The sequence below is a fragment of the Pangasianodon hypophthalmus genome, chromosome 9, assembly GCF_027358585.1.
Source record: "Pangasianodon hypophthalmus isolate fPanHyp1 chromosome 9, fPanHyp1.pri, whole genome shotgun sequence".
NCBI classification, from domain to species: domain Eukaryota; kingdom Metazoa; phylum Chordata; class Actinopteri; order Siluriformes; family Pangasiidae; genus Pangasianodon; species Pangasianodon hypophthalmus.
In genome coordinates, this window is record NC_069718.1 from 5,061,555 (window position 1) to 5,081,381 (window position 19,827).

The following is a 19,827-nucleotide window of genomic DNA, read 5'->3' on the forward strand; positions in this document are numbered from 1 at the left end:
CAAAACAGGCAGCTGTTTTAAGCCGTAACAAGCCCTATGTGGATCATAAGTGCACTTCCATATTGCAACAGTAAATAAGATGATCAAAGTACCCAAACAGCATAACTTACAACATGCATAATGCATGGATCAGGCCTCGCGTAAGCGTGTGATGAGACACAGCCAATATACAATAGTCTAATATCACGCAGTGGGATCTGAGAGAAATACAGATCAGAGCCATGCAGAGTTATTCAGCCGCAGCCTCGGTGACGTCTGCCGTCGAGGGCATTGGGTTTATTAGCCTGTTAAGGAATGATATCATCAGAGCTGAAGCTATTTCTAGCATACAGGAAAAGGATCAGTGAGGAAGGAGAAAAAAGTCACAGCGTCCTGCTGTGCACTCAACTTTATCCCTTAAATGCTCTACGGGTCATAAGGTGCCATTTCAAATGCCGAACTAAAGTAAAGTACAAACACTAAAGTACTAACACTAAAAACTATTCTTCCAGCATGCCATATAATGTTTAAAATCATACTTGTATACTCAGGAAATGATGTTTGGGGTCATTTTGAGATGATAAAAGTGTTTAAAAATCTCTCCACTATTCACACTGTTCTCAGGAGGAGTCACACACATGGGAAAGACCTTTAGACCTCCATTTCCACGTGTGCCTTGTTATTGGACTTTCGTTGTCCTGTTAATAAAGTTTACTTACAGCCTTCTGCTTGTTTTAGGTGTTGTATATTGCGTGTTATATACTGCAGTTCTGAGCCATGGGTTCCAGTGTGTTCTAGTGTTCCTAGTGTTAAAGAGGCTTAGAGCGTGCACCAGGTTCAAGAGTGAGTGTCAAAATGACAGATTGTGCTTCCAGCTTCCACAGTGTGTATCTGGCTTCTAAATTGGAGACACACTTGAGAGTTGGTTGGAGACCAAGATGAACTGATTAAACAAGTGAAATAAGGTGTGGCCCTTGCTTGGCTGGAACGAAAGCCTGTAACCACGCTGGCCCTTTCTGGATAAGATTGAAGAATCCTGCTCTAGAGTGAGCATTCAGGTTTCAGGTTTCAGATTGTTTGTCCAGCTTCCAAACTGTTTGTCCAGTTTCGAGATTATTCTAGAAGATTGAGTTTGGAGGCTCTAGTTGAGTGTCTGCTTTCTTGATTGTGTGTCCGGCTTCTAGACGGTGTTAGGAAAGTGCATCTGGAATGGCCTATAGGGTGTGTGTGTGTTTGTGTGTGTGTGTGTGTGTGTGTGTGTGTTTACGCTCTCCAGAATATGTGCCCAGCTTCCAGGTTAGACTGTCCAATGTCCAGTGCAACTGGAATACTCTAAAGTGACTGAGTGGCTTTCAGATTGTGTCTGTCTTCCGGATTGTGTGTTTGGCTTTTAGAGGGTTCTAGGAACGTGCATTTGGATTGCTCTAGATAAGTGCCCAGCTTCTAGATTGTGTTCATGGCTTTCTGATTGTGTGCTGGGCTTTTAGATTGTGCTAGGACAGTGCATCTAGAGTACTCTAGGTAAGTGTCTGGCTTCTAGATTGTGTTCATGGCTTTCTGATTGTGTGCTGGGCTTTTAGATTGTGCTAGGACAGTGCATCTAGAGTACTCTAGGTAAGTGTCTGGCTTCTAGATTGTTCCTCTGGTTTCTAGATCGTGTTCCTGGCTTCCAGATCACATTCCTGGCTTCTAGATTGTGTGTCTGGCTTCTATATTGCATTCCTGGCTTCTAGATTGCATTCTTGGCTTCTAGATTGCATTCTTGGCTTCTAGATTGCATTCTTGGCTTCTAGATGGGTGTCTGGATTCTATACGTCTAGATTGTGCTAGGAGAGTGTATCTAGAGTGCTCTCGGTGAGTGTCTGGCTTCTAGATTGTGTGCCAGGCTTTTATAATGTTGTCTGGCTTGTGTGTGTGTGTGTGTGTGTGTGTGTGTGTGTGTGTGTGTGTGCATAATGACCATCGTTTAGGTCCTGGAGCAGGTTCTCCTGACCAGAGAAGTCCAGCCTGGCTCGGATGTTGACGGTGATGGTGAGAGCCTGGCCTGGCTTCAGAGGGAGACGAGAGAGAGCGTCATCCATGTCCCAGCTCACAAACTCCCCAAATAACTTTTCTACAGAGAGAGAGAGAGAGAGAGAGAGAGAGAGAGAGAGAGAGAGAGCAGCATTAAGAACAGAACATTATTTCACTAAAACTGCACACGCAAATATTTTGACGGTTTCAGAATGAAAAAACCTGCTGAACTGAAACTGTAAGATATGAAGGAATCACTGAACGACTCATGAGTAGCCGTTCACACTCCTGATCTGAAATCAGTGTTTATGGCTGTGTGGAAGCTCCTCGTTTTATTTCTTCAAGCATTTTCAAAGATTCATCATAAAATAGTGATTACTTTTGGAGAAGAAGCAAAAAGTATTATTTATTGTTAATTCTATGCATTATTATTATTGGTTCTTGTGTTTTTGTTTTAATAGCTTACAATATCCTGCTTAATGTGCAAATTCGAAATTAAAATAAATTAAAACAAATTGTGGTTACAGAGCTGTGCCTCCTTCACTGAGACTGATACACAAGCCACGCCTCCTTCACTGAGACTGATACACAAGCCATGCCTCCTTGACTGAGACTGATACACAAGCCACGCCTCCTTGACTGAGACTGATACACAGGCCACGCCTCCTTCACTGAGACTGATACACAGGCCACGCCTCCTTTACTGAGACTGATACACAAGCCACGCCTCCTTCACTGAGACTGATACACAAGCCACGCCTCCTTCACTGAGACTGATACACAAGCCACGCCTCCTTGACTGAGACTGATACACAAGCCACGCCTCCTTGACTGAGACTGATACACAGGCCACGCCTCCTTCACTGAGACTGATACACAGGCCACGCCTCCTTTACTGAGACTGATACACAAGTCACGCCTCCTTCACTGAGACTGATACACAGGCCACGCCTCCTTCACTGAGACTGATACACAGGCCACGCCTCCTTCACTGAGACTGATACACAGGCCACGCCTCCTTCACTGAGACTGATACACAAGTCACGCCTCCTTCACTGAGACTGATACACAGGCCACGCCTCCTTCACTGAGACTGATACACAGGCCACGCCTCCTTCACTGAGACTGATACACAGGCCACGCCTCCTTCACTGAGACTGATACACAAGTCACGCCTCCTTCACTGAGACTGATACACAGGCCACGCCTCCTTCACTGAGACTGATACACAGGCCACGCCTCCTTCACTGAGACTGATACACAGGCCACGCCTCCTTCACTGAGACTGATACACAAGTAACGCCTCCTTCACTGAGACTGATACACAAGCCATGCCTCCTTCACTGAGACTGATACACAGGCCACGCCTCCTTCACTGAGACTGACATACGACATGACATTTTATAACTATAGTAGAAAAAGGTGAGCATCTCTGAATAAACTTTGCTGTAAGATCACACACACACACACACACACACACATACACACACACACACACACACAGACACACACGGTTATATTTCAGTGACAGAGAGGTGGTTATATATCAGGCAGCAGAAACACTGCAGCTCAGGAACGAAGCAGAAATATCTGCTGTCAAAGCATAACCTGGAGACGGGTAATAAAAACTAAAAAATGCAGCCAGGAGAGAAGCTAAACACACACACACACACACACACACACAAATGCATTAGAGGATGTGGCAGAACATTAACGTATAACTGATCTTAACAGAGATCCAGTTCTCCATCTGAGAGCTTAATGTAGACAAGTCACCCATCATCTCATCACTATACATTTTGCAGAGCATTCAGTAATGATGACGTCTCGTCACATGCATAAACACACACACACATACACACACACACACACACGCGCGCGCTGTTACAACTTTCTCAGAAATGTTAGGGTGATGTGAGAGGAGTGAATAAATGACATCGCCATAAAGACGCTGTGTGTGATTTAAACATTACGTTTCATTTAACGGCTCGTATAAGAGCTTCATAAATCAGCTGGCTGACTAAATCGCAATTTAGCCGTAATGTTGCTCCAAACGTCTTACCTGAGGCAAACTCGTTTCCTAAACTCTGTCTGCTTAAACACAAATATAAAATAAAATAAAGTAGTTCATCACACAGAGCAGCAAACTACAGTAACCTCAGGAGTAGCACGCCTACCATAAAACACCAACAAGTGGGAATATTATAATGAAGGTAAACAGTAAACAGCCGTAAAATATTAATCATATTAAACATTAAAATGTTTCCGGTGCCTGCGTCACACTGACAGAGTTTCACCAAGTGGAGAAAATCAAATGGAAACCTTAAAGAGCATGAGAGTTAGCTCGCTAAAACACAAAACGCCGGTTCATCAAGAGTTCTTAGTTTCCTAAAGTTCTCCCTAGAACCCTCTCTGACAGAGAAAGACAGCTTTAAGGGGTTTCCTCATATGGACAAACCACGGAACCCTCCAGAAGCCTGAATTTAACTCAATTAAATTAAACTTGATTTAAATTATTTTTTTAACGAAGCCCTTTAGGGTTCTAGATTTCGCCCTTTTTTCAAAAAGGTGTAGAGCACATGCCACACAAAGCTAGCAAAGAAAAGCTAAATTGTTCTTTGTTTTTTTTTTTCCACCACTGAGAGAACCCGTAAAGGCTCTGTGTAGAACCCTAAACTCTTCAAAAACAGGTCCTCTGTGGTTCTCTAGATAGATCATGGTTCTTAGACTTTTAAAAAAGTTCTACTTGGAACCGTACGTACTCTGTTGTAGGGTTTTACACAGAAACGTTAAGGGGTTTTCCCAAAGGAACAAACCAAAACATTCTTCAAATTTCATATTTTATTCTACTGTCTTCTATTCTGTTGTTTTCTATTTAACTCCATTCTTACTGTGTTCTGTTCTATCGTTTTCTTTTCTATCCCATTCTTTGATGTTGCTGTTGTGTCATATTGGTCCAATTGTTTAATGTTTAGGTTCCATTCTTTGAGCTTTGTGTTCTATTCTATTGATCTGTTCCACTGTGTTCTATTCTATTATTTTCTTTTCTATCTCATTCTTTAATGTTTTTGTTCTATTCTATTGTATTCTAATCTGTTGTATCATATTCTGTCCAATTGTTTAATATTTGTCTTCTAGTCTATTCCATTCTTTGAGCTTTGTGCTCTATTCTATTGATCTGTTCCATTGTCTTCTATTCTATGTTATTTGTTGATTTTTGTGTCCTATTATATTATGTTCGATTCTGTTCTTTGATTTTCATGTTCTACGTTATTGTTCTATTCTATTGTACACCAATCTACTGCATTCATCGACGTTTGTTGCTGCCTGATTATCGTAATGTCGCACATTTACACGTCTTTATGAACCTTTCCTTCAGCGTCATGAAGACTCGGTTTGTAGAATCAGTGCAGCTGAACTATAAATACTGAGACTGGAGCACCAAATCAAAAACAGAGGATCTGTAGAACCACCGAAAAAGAAAAACAGAAAGACAAGCATGAAAGAGAGAGAGAGAGAGAGCGCGACTGAGAGCGGGATCAGTGCTGTTGTCTCAGCTCAGAGCAGCAGCATTACATACTGTTCTCTGAAGAACTTATTCCAAGTTTCCTGTCTGTGTGTGTATTTGTATTGTTTGCCAAACACACACACACACACACACACACTCACACACACATATATATACATGGAGTATATATACACTCCATGTATATATCTCTCTCATGTATGTGTGCATATGTGTATATGTGTGTTTGTGTGTGTGTGTGTGTATATACACTATATGGCCAAAAGTTTGTGGACACCTGACCATTACACCCATATGTGGTTCTTCTCCAAACTGTTGCCACAAAGTTAGAAGCACACAATTGTATCGAATGTCTCTGTGTGCTGTAGAGTTACAGTTTCCCTTCACTGGAACTAAGAGGCCCAAACCTGTTCCAGCATGACAATGCCCCTGTGCACAAAGTGAGCTCCATGAAGACATGGTGTGTGAAGGTTGGAGTGGAAGAACTCGAGTGTCCTGCACAGAGCCCTGACCTCAACCCCACTGAACACCTTTGGGATGAACTGGAACACTGACTGAACCCCAGACCTCCTCACCAACATCAGTGTCTGATCTCACTAATGCTCTTGTAGCTAACTTTTGGCCACATACATGTATATATATATATATATTAGTTTAATTTGCATGTTACGTGCTCAGCTTCGTTCTATCTTCGTTAGCAGATTAGCAGATTAACTAACTGGCTACATACACTCTTACTTCCTGTCTGGATAACGATGCGTATTGCACCTTTTTTCCTTTTAATGCACTGTGTCCCTACAATGCTCAGTGATAGATGGGGTAGTAAACTTTGTAGCTTGGCCTTCAGTCAGTCACTGAATCTCCAAAGTGACCTTTACAGGGTGTGAAGAAAATGGAAAAAATGGAAAAAATGAAGAAAAAAAAAAAATGGGGAAAAAAAATCAGCTGAGCGTATGTTTATATATTTCTCTACAAACCCGTACAGCGTTGTTGTTGTGTTTTTTTTTTTTATGAACTCTCGTCTCTCAGAGCCTGGAAGTGCCACTGCAGTCTGTCTGCTGAATAATTTACACTCACTGTGTATGTGTGTGTGTGTGTGTGTGTGTGTGAGATAAAAATTAGCTTTATTCACAGTAACCAAGCAACACCAAAAAAGGAAATCAAGCATACAATGCAAAATAAGCAGTTTAATTAAAAGCGCTGCTGCGTCCTATAGTAATCTGACAACGACTCAATTCCTGCTGCGTTCTGATTGTGAAACTGGAGCTCTGTTTTTATTCTGGATCAGCTGCCTTAGCAGTCTTGTTCGCTTTCAAAGTAGATAATCCGACTTGTCCTAATGTAATATACAGTACATCATGTACATTTTTGCATGATTGGACGGGTTTAAGGACGTAGCTGCGTTTTAACTAGGAGTTGATCAGCATTAGCTTCTGATTCTGAACCCTTCGGTTTTGTCATATGAATTATCTGCAAATATACAAGTCGAAGAAAACAAAGAAAATAAAACATGGACTTTTTTTTAGTATATACGTTAATTAATTCATTAACTTTTTTAATAGCAACTTGACAAGTCCATGTGATTTCTTGCGAATAAGCCATCAGACTCCTCAACACTCAGGGACTGGACTGAAAACACACACACACACACACACACACACTCAACTGAACATCAACCCATCCTTTTTGCAATTTTTGCACATATCTGTATTCAATTTCTGCTGCTACAAATATTTATAATATACTGTATATTATCCTTATGCTCTCCACCCGGCTGCTACTCCTTATGTTTACATTTACAGCAACTTATTTACATTTACATTTACGGCATTTGGCAGACGTCTTCATCCAGAGCGACTTACAATAGTGTTTTGAAGTCTATTAAAAATACATTCTGATATTTGCTCACTAGGTCACAAACTAGGAATACCATCAGTCCAAAAACTCTGTTGGGGAGATAACAGACAAGCGCTCAGACAATTTTTTTTTTTTGTAAAAGTGCTAACTTAGGTACTTTATGAAGAGGTGAGTCTTTAGACATCGTTTGAAGACTGCCAGTGACTCAGCTGTTCGGACATCTAGGGGAAGTTCATTCCACCACCTTGGTGCCAGAACAGAGAAGAGTCTTGACGCATGCCTTCCTTGTACCCTGAGAGATGGTGGGATCAGTCGAGCAGTCGAGCAGTGCTAGAGGATCGGAGGGAGCGTGGTGCCGTGTGAGGTGTGATAAGTGCTTTGAGATAAGTCAGCGCTGGTCCGTTTTTGGCTTTGTAGGCGAGCATCAGTGTTTTAAATCTGATGAGGGCAGCTACAGGAAGCTAGTGGAGGGAGCGCAGCAATGGGGTGGTGTGGGAGAACTTATATTGTTACTCATTATTATATATATATATAATATATAATATAATATAGTCAATATTGCACATGTTACTGTACTACTGTTTTGCACAAGTCAACATTGCACACTCACACATACAGATGTACATAGTCTATATTTCTATATACATAATCTACACTTTATTATGTTTGTTTGTATGTATATGTCTGTTTTTATTTTTTAATTTTTAAAATAGTTTGCATTCAATGTGGACAGCAAAGAAAGACTTTCATTGTACAGGAAAACTTGGTTTCTTCACTGTGCACATGACAGTAAACGCTTTGTATCTTGAATCTATTGCACTACTGTCATCTGATTCACTTTCTACTAGACCTGTGTACTAGTCGGTGCTGCACTGTAACTCACTGTGCCCATTGTCTTGTTTTTGATAGTTTTGTACTGTCTTGTGCTGTTTGCACTTTATGTAAACAGACGTAATGTCTACTGTAGTTCTGTGTTTGTTTTATGGAGCACCTCGGTCCTGGAGGAACGTTGTTTCATTTCACTGTGTACTAACTAGCTGTATGTGGTTGAAATGACAATAAAGCCACTTGACTTGAATAAGCAAAAACATGTGCAACAGCATTATTTATTTGTTTGTTTGTTTGTTTGTTTCCACGAAATGATATGTGTAACACAGTTTTATTGCCAAGTCATTTTCATGGGAACATTTTCATATTACTGTCTGCATTATGCACATAAAGTGGATTGAACCTCATCTATCGGATTTGCTCACCATTTTCTTTTTTTTTTTGAGTGTGTTTGTGTCCTTTATGTATTTTTCGAGTTTAATTTAGTAACTCAGTGCCGGCTGCATTATCGCATACCTGTGAAGAGCCAATCTGAAAATGTGTGTGTAGCCTCCTAACTCGGCGTCTAAGAGTTTAACCGAGAGGCAGCAGTGAGGTTAAAGTCGTTTGGGCTTTGCTTTTATATTAAAATAATGAAAAATGCATGAGCGTGACATGCGCTGTGCTTTTTGCGACAGTGTGTTTGGTGCCCTGCAGTCGTGAGTTATAATAAGACGAGCGCGGATCAGCCGTGCCCTGTACCGGGAACAATAAAATCCACCACAATCCTCTACACACTCCCACTGCCGTCTGACAAAGGGCGAGATGTCTGATGATAAAAGAATAAAAAAAAAATAATAATAATAAAAAAAAAAGGTCAAAGCCACCACCACAATGGGATTTAATTCAAAAGGAGAACTTTCAACAATAAGACTCTGGGAGAGAAAATGAAAAGGCAGAAAATGCAATTTAAACAAAGCGTAAGGATCGCAAGAAATTTTCAAGAAATCAATTTACGCCACAAAAACTACAATATGAACGCAGTACATCTATACAGCACGTTCACGACTCAGTAATCCACGTTCAAGACAAAACCGCCAAATACACACCACGAAACACAGAATATAATACAGAACTAACTCCTTCTGCAAGGTCAAACATGTTACACAACATGCTCCTGAGCCTGCAGGCTAACGTCGTAGCTAACAAGTAATAAAGGCTTAGGGCTACGAGTTTAGCACTGTGTAGACATGATGATGTGGTTACTGACACTCTGTGACACTCTTTACTATTGTTGTTTCTCACTGAAATCTTGTTAGCAGTTGGTGCTAATTGTAATTACTTTGAAATATGTGTTGTAAAATGTTTTTTTTTTTAAAAACTTATCAACATATCTGAGGTAAATGTTGACATTCCTGATATTTCTATGTCATTTTCATCATCACTGTGCCTTTACATCTGTATAAATGAACACGGCTACAAACTACCAGCTTACAGCTAGAAATCCTTCAGAGCTCATGTTTACCTGTTGCCTAGCAACAGCATTCTCAACACTTTAACTCTAGTCACATTTAATTCCTACAACTAGCATGACTAGCGGTTGATGCTAAGTGTGTCATTTTAGTTGCAGAAAGTATTTTTTTTAAATAATTTAACAACATGTTTCTGAGGTAATTGTTGATATTTCTGATATTTGACTCTCAGTTTCAACGTTGCTGTGCCTTAACACTGTCGGTATAAACAATTAACAGCTAACTAGCTAAGCTAAGTCACAGCAAATTACTTCAGAGTCCATATTCATCTGTTGCCTAGCAACAGCGTTCTGCCCATTTTAACTCTAGTCACATTAATTTAATTTCTACATGTTTCTCTTTCTGTGTGGGTTTGTATCTAAAATGGCGGATAACTCACTGAAGATTAGTTAGCGGTTGATGCTAAGTGTAATTACTGACTAATTTTAGTAATAAAAAGTCTTTTTTTAGTAATATATCTGAGATAAATGTTGATATTCCTGATATTTGTATGTCACTTTCATTAATATTTCGCCTTTACAATGTCTGTGTAAACAGCTAATAGCTAACACAGTGAGAAATCGTTCAGTGTCCATATTTACTAGTTGCCTAGCAACAGTGTTCTTGCTACTGTAACTCTAAGTCCAGTCACAGTTGAATAACTCGCTGAATTTAGTTAGCGTTTGATGCTAAGTGTAACTACCGTGTAGTTTTAGTTGTACAAAGTCTTTTTTTTTAATTAATTTACCAACATATCCGAGGTAAATGTTGATATTCCTGATATTTTTATTTAGTTTTTACCATCACTGCTGCTTTACATTGTCTGTGTAAACAGTTAAAAGCTACAAACTAGCCAGAAAACACCAACGTGTTTCAGCATCCATATTTACCTGTTGCCTAGCAACAGCATATAAAAGGGCAGACAACTGACTCAAGTTTAGTTAATAGTTAACACTAAGTTTAATTACTTCTAGCTTTTATGTCACTTAGCCTAGCTCCTCACTTGTTTAGATTTACATGATGATACTCCTTATTAATCTTATTAGCATACAGTCAGTCTATGCTAGCTTGTTTTGTTATTTGCTAGCTTCTAGTCAGCATGCGAGATGATTATCGTTTGTTAGCGCCCAGTCATTTTACTGTATTTAATGATATCAAGTGTTAGCTTTTAGTAACCCTACAGGAGTGCTTTAGCTGGTTTACAAGTTTATAATCAGCTCACGCTAGCTTGTTATGTGTTTTCTGGTTTTTAAGCAACGCATGCTAACTGTCAATTGCGTAAGTTTATTTCCTAGCTTGTGCGTGCTGATGTTTTCCAGTTATATAAAGTGATAGTTACGCTAGATGTTCAGATTATTAGGAATCTAGTCAACTTGTGCTTTCTGATTATGTTGTTTGTTAGCTTTTAGTCATTGTATGCTGGCTGACTATTAGCATCTAACGTCTATTTTCAACTTCTTGTTGTAGCGCTAGTTGATTATGCTGTTTGTTAGTTTTTCGGTTTATACTAGCTAGCTAGATATGTCCTATGTTTAAATACTGCCAGCTTATGCTAGCTGATTATGTTAGTTTTATCTTATAGTCATTCTATGCTAGTTGATAATATTAAAAATAATTATACTTTTGCATTTTTAAAAAAAAAATTGTAGTCAGTTTATGCTAGGAGATAATGTCATTTGCTAATCGACGATCGAAATCCATGATATAAAAAACGATTGGTTGTATTCAGGTTTTTCAGAAAAGGTTAGAAAGTTAAATCAGGCTAGAAGGTCAGGGTAAAACTGTGATTATTTATTTTTCTTTTTAGCAAAAAAAAAAAAAAAAGCTAGGAAGTTTAGCTGGATACACAACGCACAGCCATGTAGTAATTATACAGAAACACGTTTGTGTTCTTATAAAGCTTTCCTACCTAGATCATAAAAAAAAAAGAGAAAAAAAAGTTACAGACTGTTACAGAGGAGGCTAAAAACAGAAGGCAGCGGAGTGAATAAGGTTTATAAAGATAGAGCCGAAGAGACGAGCCAAATCCACATTTCACCGCCGCTGCATGACGCTCAGTTGCTAAGAGACACACAGAGCCACGTCTGCTGCCTCACACATGATAAAGCAACTTTCACTTACGGAAAGTGCTAGAAAATGAAAATCGCTCTGTTTTAGTGTCGGATTGTCCTAATGAGGCGAGATTTATTTTATTAAATCATCAGAGTTCGCCTCTCGCTCGCTGCAGCTTAACAGCAGCTATATCCGGCCAAATCAAACATTTATGAGATATTTATGAGATCCTGAATTAGAATAAACAAACACTGGGATTACAAGATTGTAAACCAATATACTTTTTCCCCCCCAACATGCTAAATTGAGATACTGTGTGCAATAAATAACAGGCAGCAGTTCTAAACATAGTGACTGTAACTCAATTTAACACACAGTAAAAAGGATATTGTGCTGAAGGCAATATTTACAGATTTACAGATTCACTGTCGTAAATAAAACCAGCAGCACCTGAAGGGATCTGTATAAAGCTCGACATGTCTATACACACGTTCGACTCCGCAATGACCACCTTCTTTCCACGAGAAAAAAAAAAACCCTCACGTCAACGAGAAACCGCAAACCGTAAACTCCTCTGTTCTGAAGATGTCGGAAAGTTACAGCTCCGTAACTGACACTGGAGACTCCTTCCGTAAAAGTTACATAAAGAGAAAAATTCTTCACCGTATCAACGATTACACACGTTTTTTAAATGTATTATGCAAAAAAGGCTAAACATGAGGGTTTTTTTTTTTAAAAAAAAAAAGGCTAAAACAGTATGCCTGACATAATACTTTTTTTTTTTTTTTTTTTTTTTAATCTTCAGCTGTCCAAAATTTTTAACATTCAGGTCTAAAATATTTAATGTTGAGGACGAAAATATAAAAAATATAAAAACATACAAAACTTACACAGTTTAGGATTGTTGCATGGCACAACGGGGGGAAAAAATCTTTCCAAAAATAACAAATTAAAAAATAGTTCTTAAAAAGCCTTAGATTTGTAAAAACTCATAAAAAAAAAAAAAATTAGTTTTATTTCTGGAAATATTTTTCCCGCATGTCATGCAACAATCAGTACAAAAAAACTTTTTTTTTTTTAAATTCTTTTCTTATTTTTTATTAGTGTGTTTTATTAATGGAGCGTCTGCTGTACGCGTCCCTGTGAATGAGCGGTTACTATAGAAACGATCTAGTTTCTATAGTAGTAACGGTTACTTCAGAAACGCATCAGGACGACCGAGTTTATATAAACCTGTGATTTGTTTTGGAAAATAATCAACACCTTCTGACCAATGAGAACTGAGAAGTCAAGCGCACTGAGGTGTTATTTCTCTCGAAAATACAAATGCTAAATTTTTCGCACCCTTCAAGAACACTTATTAAGAAATATTATTATATAAAATATTAATATTCTTGCTCTCATTTCCCAGCTGCGTTGTTGCTTTTTTGGTGGAAGATGAGGTTGCAGATATCATAAAATAAAGTATAACACCTAATGTATAAAAGATTAGTTGAGTTTTGGGGATGTAAACTTTCAAAATCAACCGTCAAACACACCTATATGCATTAAAAAAAAAAAAATTTACTCCTAGCTAATTATGTTTTCTTTTTCCTTGCATCTGTAAAATGACAAACTATAAATAATTACAGTTTAATATTAAACAGGGTCTCAACAGGGAGGGTGAAATTCTCCCCCGTGTTTATCTCTCTCTCTCTCTCTCTCTCACACACACACACACACACACACACACACACACACACACACACACACACACGTTACAGGCGCCACAGAGTGTTTCTTTAACTGACAGACTGACCACCTGTTAGCATCAAGATACAGAGCTGACTCTTACGTCTAGTACCGAGAAGCACAGTCAGGAATCGGGAAAAACATCACACACACACACACACACACACACACACTTGTGATTGATACTCTGAGACAGAAAACAAACAGATGCTACAGATTAAGTCTCTACAACGCTCCATGTGAAAGCAATAAAATAAATAAACAGAAAAATCCGAATCACACAGTCAGTCATCGGGTTTTACTAAACGTGTGGGCTGAATATTCATCTTTCAATATGTTCAGCAATAAAACGACGCCTGTTGGCTCGTCTTCCACACATCAGAGACGGTGAGAGAGACACAGTCAGCGAGAGAGAGAGAGAGAGAGAGAGAGAGAGAGAGAGAGAGAGGGAGAAGAGATGACAGAAAGTGACTGCACTGCCCCCTGTACACTGTCGGGGGAACTGCAGACACGCTCGTCCTCGCTGAACACAGCGCACACGGTGAAACGCTGCGTTCCAGTAAACCTCCAGACTCTGAATTTCCCATCAATGATTAAGAAGAAACAAAGAAAACACCTCCTCGACTCAGGAAGGTCTCCTCAATCCTGAGTTCAGCACATGACGTCATGTCAAGATGGCCGCTCAGATCGTCATCAGTAAATCACTTCACTGCTTTAAATGAGTTTATAGTACTTTAGCTCGATCAGCATAGACACATTAGGTGTTAAATCTCTAACACTGTACAGTACAGTTTATTATCCTGAGAGAGCAAATACGTCATAAACTCAAGATCACTGCTGTGAGCTAGACGTCCGTCTCCACTTTTTTGCTCAAACGTGCCATAATCCCAAAATACAAAAAGACAAAATCCCGAGTTCAGACTTCTCACTTCCCGAACTTTAAAACCCGACCAATCACAAGCTCTCTCCTGTTTCTACTCACTGCAGCGTATCCACAATTTCACTACAAGCTTTTTTATTTAATGCCACTTCAAATGTCATTTAAAACCAAACTTGTGTTGAAAGAAGTCTACTTCTGTTTATTATCTAACTAGAAAAATATATAAAAATACAGAAATAACAACAACTTTGACAGAGCTCACACCATCAGTGTGTGTTTCAGGCGTAAATTATTTATACGCATATCCAGATCCTTTTATATTTTCTCTTTATTTTCCTCTTAAAATTGCTTGATGCATGAATTTCGATTATGTCTAAATATTACTGAAATTAAAAAGTAAATGTATTATGCAAAAAAGGCTAAACATGAGGTTTTTTTAAAAAAAAAAAAAAAAAAAAAAAAAAAAGCTAAAACAGTATGCCTGACATAATACTTTTTTTTTTTTTTTTTTTTCTAAATCTTCAGATGTCCAAAATTTTTAACATTCAGGTCTGAAATATTTAATGTTGAGGACAAAAATATTAGAAAATATAATTTCTAAACATACAAAATTTACACAGTTTAGGATTGTTGCATGGCACAACGAGGGGAAAAAATCTTTCCAAAAATAACAAATTAAAAAATAGTTCTTAAAAAGCCTTAGATTTTTAAAAACTCATTTTTAAAAAAAAAAAAAAAAATTAGTCTTATTTCTGGAAATATTTTTACCTCATGTCATGCAACAATCAGTACAAAAAAACTTTTTTTTCTTTAATTCTTTTCTTATTTTTTAAATTTTATTTACAAATTTAATTAAAATTGAAAACAACAAATAGTCTAGAGAGCTACAGAGGTTTACGTTAATTTACAGTAATGTGATTTAGACATAATTTACATCTTATATTTCCCTAAAATATAAAAAATAGCCATAAATTGAGTGTCCATAAGTGTAGACACTATGCATAAGAGGATTAAAAAGATCTTAATGATAATTATTAAAAGAAAAATATAGAAAAAAATCAATTACAGTCTAAAAATTGAACAAATGAATTTATTACTAATTTGGACTTTTAGATTAGAGACAATACTTTTCAGGAATTATTTTATAATCTCTTTAACACTGGAAATTTCTTTTAGTTATTTTCTTCTTCTTTACTGCACTACAGAAATCTCTTATTAAATGAAAATATCTTCAATCTGTAACATTTCTCATGAGATTATGATAAAACAGAAAAGTCTAATTATTCTATAATATAAATAATTCTATTATTTCTATTTCTAGAAATTTATTTTCTAATTCAAATCGTGATATTCTTATTCTCGTACTTTTTCCTTAATACTTAAAATCCGCTAAAAAAAAAAATCCATCAGAATAAGAAATGTCCACGGTTTAGGTTAAAATGTATATATTTGTTTTATCGTAGAGTCATAATGATAAAAATCAAATTAAATATTAAATAAATTTGAAAATAAAAATAGATGAGACAACATTTTTTTCTTTCAGCTACTGAAATGTAGGCATTGCATTACTGGGCTAAATTAATACAGAATTAATAGAATTACAACAGTGTGTGTGTGTGTGTGTGTGTGTGTGTGTGTGTGGCAAAGTGTCAGGCTGCAAGCTGATCCAAACTGAACCTCATTCTGAGTTCCAAGAGGCATCTTTGAAGGAATGCTGGTGTGTGTGTGTGTGTGTGTGTGTGTGTGAGTGTGTGTGAGCTCCATCTGTCCTCTCTGTATATATTCTACTGGCTTCACACCAAATCCTTCAACAACCTTAAAAACCAACTTTAAAACCTCTACACCGTGTTTCCTGCTCCCTGGAACCCAGTGCAATGAAAACAGGAGATCTGAGAGAAGCTTCCAGATCTCCAGATGACCCGAGGGTTCTCCTTAAAGCCCTAGAGCGTCTTAAAATCTGGAGCACCCAACAGTCGGCCACTAAACAATGAGCCTTCATGGCTGCCTTTTTTTTTTTTTTTTAATTAAATGTTGCATTTGTCTACATTGATAACCGACACTTACTTTACAGGAACACAAGAACACACAAGAACATGTGTTTAAAAAAAACAACCAAGAAAAGAAAACTCCTGTCTCAAACAAAGAGCCCAAAGTGTCCAATGTTAGCAATTACATTACACGAGACGACACAGGAGTTCATCTTCATCGTCTACTCTTTTGTTTGTCACGTTTTTGTTTTTTTTTTCAAAAGATTATTTTCAAGGTTGTTTTCTTTATCTTATCCCTTTTTCTATCTCCTGTTGTACAGCTACACCTTCGCTCGTCATGGAAACAATCCACATCCAGGACTATCCACATCCCGGCCGTGTGTGTGTGTGTGTGTGTGTGTGTGTGTGTGTCTAGAGCTGTACTCGTGAAAGTAGGAGGAGTTTGCAAATAGTTATATTTTTTTTAAAACAGTGTAAGGACCTGCTTTCTATACACTCTCAATCTCTGAGAATGGAATCACTCGTTTTCGGTCCCACACACTGGGATAAACAAGTTCCTCATCATTCTTAAAGACTCGAATGTATGGAGAAAAAGCTTTTTATTTCAGTGTATGATGTAAATCTCAATGGCGGCATGTCCTTAAATGGAAACAAACAGAAAGTAGGAGGAGTTTCTCTGGAGGTGACGGAGTGGTGATGTGTTCGGTGTGAGCAGTGAAACACTCGAAATTCAAATCAATTATTCTGAAATGACTGTAGCTGTCTCTTGTTTGATGCATGAACATATGACAATATTGTAATGAAATGAAGGAGAGAAGGAAGGAAGGAAGGAAGGAAGGAAGACAGAATATGGCTTGGAGATGTAAATGAACAGTCAACTCCAAAAATTTGAGGCACCTTTCACAAGAAAAATGATTCTATGAAATAAAGATTACACATCATGATTCCACTCACATCTTCTTCTAGCAACAAACTGAGTCTTGAATAAAAGTATTTTCTCACAAAAACTTCTGTAACTAAAATGACTGACATCTCTAAAGAATTTAAGAATAATTCATAAAAAAATATTTCAGTACCCAAAAACTAAATTGCTGCCTTTGACCAAAATTAAGATTACATTAAAACATTAAATTCTAAGAACAAAAGAGACATTAAACTCTTCAATCCGCCAGAAACAGCACTTTTAAGACGAGTGAGAAACTTTGACAGACACTACAATCGCCTACAAGATTTTTGTGTCAGCAGAGAAGCAAATCCAGCCACAGCCATTAATCAGGACTAATCAGGATTAATCTGTGTGATTATTTAATCAATTGATTGGCTGCGCTAATTTTAGCTCCGCCCACATGTCCCGACTTGGCTCGTATGTTAGTGCAAAGCCTGAATCACAGAATCTCCACTTCTCCCGAGTACCTGGGTAAGAAATGTAACCAAATTTATCCATTACAGGAAACAGCATCAACGTGGAGCATTATGGGTAATCTGCCACGCTATTGGTCTTTCAGTGTGTCCTCTATATAGACAGGGAGTCAAGTCTCAGCAACAGGACTTTTAACCAGTGACACATCGCCAGTTAGCTGAAGTTTCTCGGTTTAACCAAATAAATGTAACGTTGCCCGTCATCTAAAGTCATTTCTGTAGCCAGTTCAACTTCAGATATGTGTGTGTGTGTGTTATTTGGTCATTTGGGCTGCATTTACGTTAAAAACCAACTGCTGACTTCTGGCACGGATCGGATATTGTTGCGTACGTGTAAACAGCTCGGATCGGCTCGATCGCTCACTGGGACTAAACTTTGCTTGGGAGTCAAGTTGAATTTTGAAACATCGGGGACGGGAATAAGATGTATGATCCCTGGGCTATGATTATTCACTCTCACCAAACCCCCGTCCTTCTGGAAACCTTGATCTGATTTCTCGGGCCATGGCAGAGTGAGGACACGCTCGGTCCGGGATCCGATGCTAACGTAAAATCCGAACTACAATAACCGCAGCAGAAAGACTCTGAAGTTGTTGTTTATAGCCGAGCACATTTTGACACACCCATCGGATATGACTCAAATCTTATGTATATGTAATCAAGTGGAACAAAAAAAAAAAAAAAGATTACTAGAATTGTACATCAAGGCTCACACTCACACTCAGCCTCGGATGGCTCTAATGGCAACTACACATGGAAAACTGAAGCTGTTCAAAAGGTTTAATAACCACAACAGGGCTCTTTTTCTAAAAAAAAAAAAAAAAATTCTTCATAATTCTGCACAGATGCTAAAGTATAGCTAAACTATGCTAAGTGATTGAGTACCCATTCCCATCCAATATCAAGGCCACTCATTTTCATCGAATTCTCTTCAGCTTTATTAACATTGATGAATCATATTTCACACAGCTAATTCAGCCTGATTAAGAACCTGTAGCTAGCTGATTACGGATGCTGGCTAAATCTCACCTGGTGAGGGATTTTCGTTTGGCGTCTATCTGCCACTCTGTTTTCGTTCCAGGCTTCAGCAGCCACAAAGCCAAATGAAGCGTGTAGCAACAGCAATCTTGGCTAATTAGCAGTCACGGTAGGGGGTGAAGAGGCGTTCAAAGCCCTCTCCAGCCCAGACACACTGCTTTCATCTCCACGGTCACTGCAGGTGAACGTTACATAAGAGCTGAAAAACAGCGCGCATGGTTTCAAATGTTAAAAAAAAAAAAAAAAAACGATCTGTCACTCAGTAAGCATTGACTCAGAGAGGTCATTTAGGCTTGGAATAGAACTAATGGAGAATAAGCTAATGGTTAATATTAGCTCACATTTTGGTTCACTTGGGGACAAATTTTCATTTTGATGGATCTCTAACACATCACTATGCTAAACTAGACTAAAAAGCAATCTGTAGAAAGAAATTGAACAGTTTACTAACAGTTAAATTATGAGCATGTTTTCATTACGTAAAGCACAAATTAACCAAAACTTGGCACAATTTTAATTCATTCAAAAACGTGCAATAGTAAACTGTAGGCTGTAATCAGAGTCCAAAAGTTACATTAATATTTACATGGGGAAAGTTCCTCATATTCAGATCCGGGTTACGCACATGCTTAAGTGGATTTTCTTTCCCTGCATTCAGATTATTAAAATCACCTGCATATAGTTAATGCTCCAAAGTAGCCAGATTTTTTCTTAAGTAGAAGCGTCAGAGATTTTTGTTTAAATTTAAACAAAACTGAAATAGAAAATGCATACTCAAGAAGGATTTTTTGTTTCTTAGCTGTCAAATGTAATAGGATATAACATAAAAAGCCAGAGGGAAGAGACTTAAAAATAAAAAAAAAGACTCACTGGCTTCCACACTCATTATTCAGCAGCTAATAAAATAGCACTTGATCCAGCAGGTACTGTTATTAATTATGCACATAACTTACTGCCATGACATGGGGTCATGAAATCTCAATGTGTGCACAGGAAATAATCTGTTTTATTATCCCTTTAATTCAT

The 19,827-nt window shown here is 38.0% G+C and overlaps 1 protein-coding gene across 2 annotated transcripts in view; it reads right to left on the minus strand.

Moving 5' to 3' along the window:
* trappc9 (trafficking protein particle complex subunit 9) overlaps positions 1-19,827 on the minus strand; it is a 214,056-nt gene that overhangs the window by 110,616 nt on the left and 83,613 nt on the right. For both annotated transcript variants that reach the window (XM_034307425.2, XM_053236694.1), the window contains one exon: positions 1,940-2,092. In XM_034307425.2, coding sequence (XP_034163316.2) covers positions 1,940-2,092 — 153 coding nt within the window. The remainder of the gene's footprint in view (positions 1-1,939; positions 2,093-19,827) is intronic.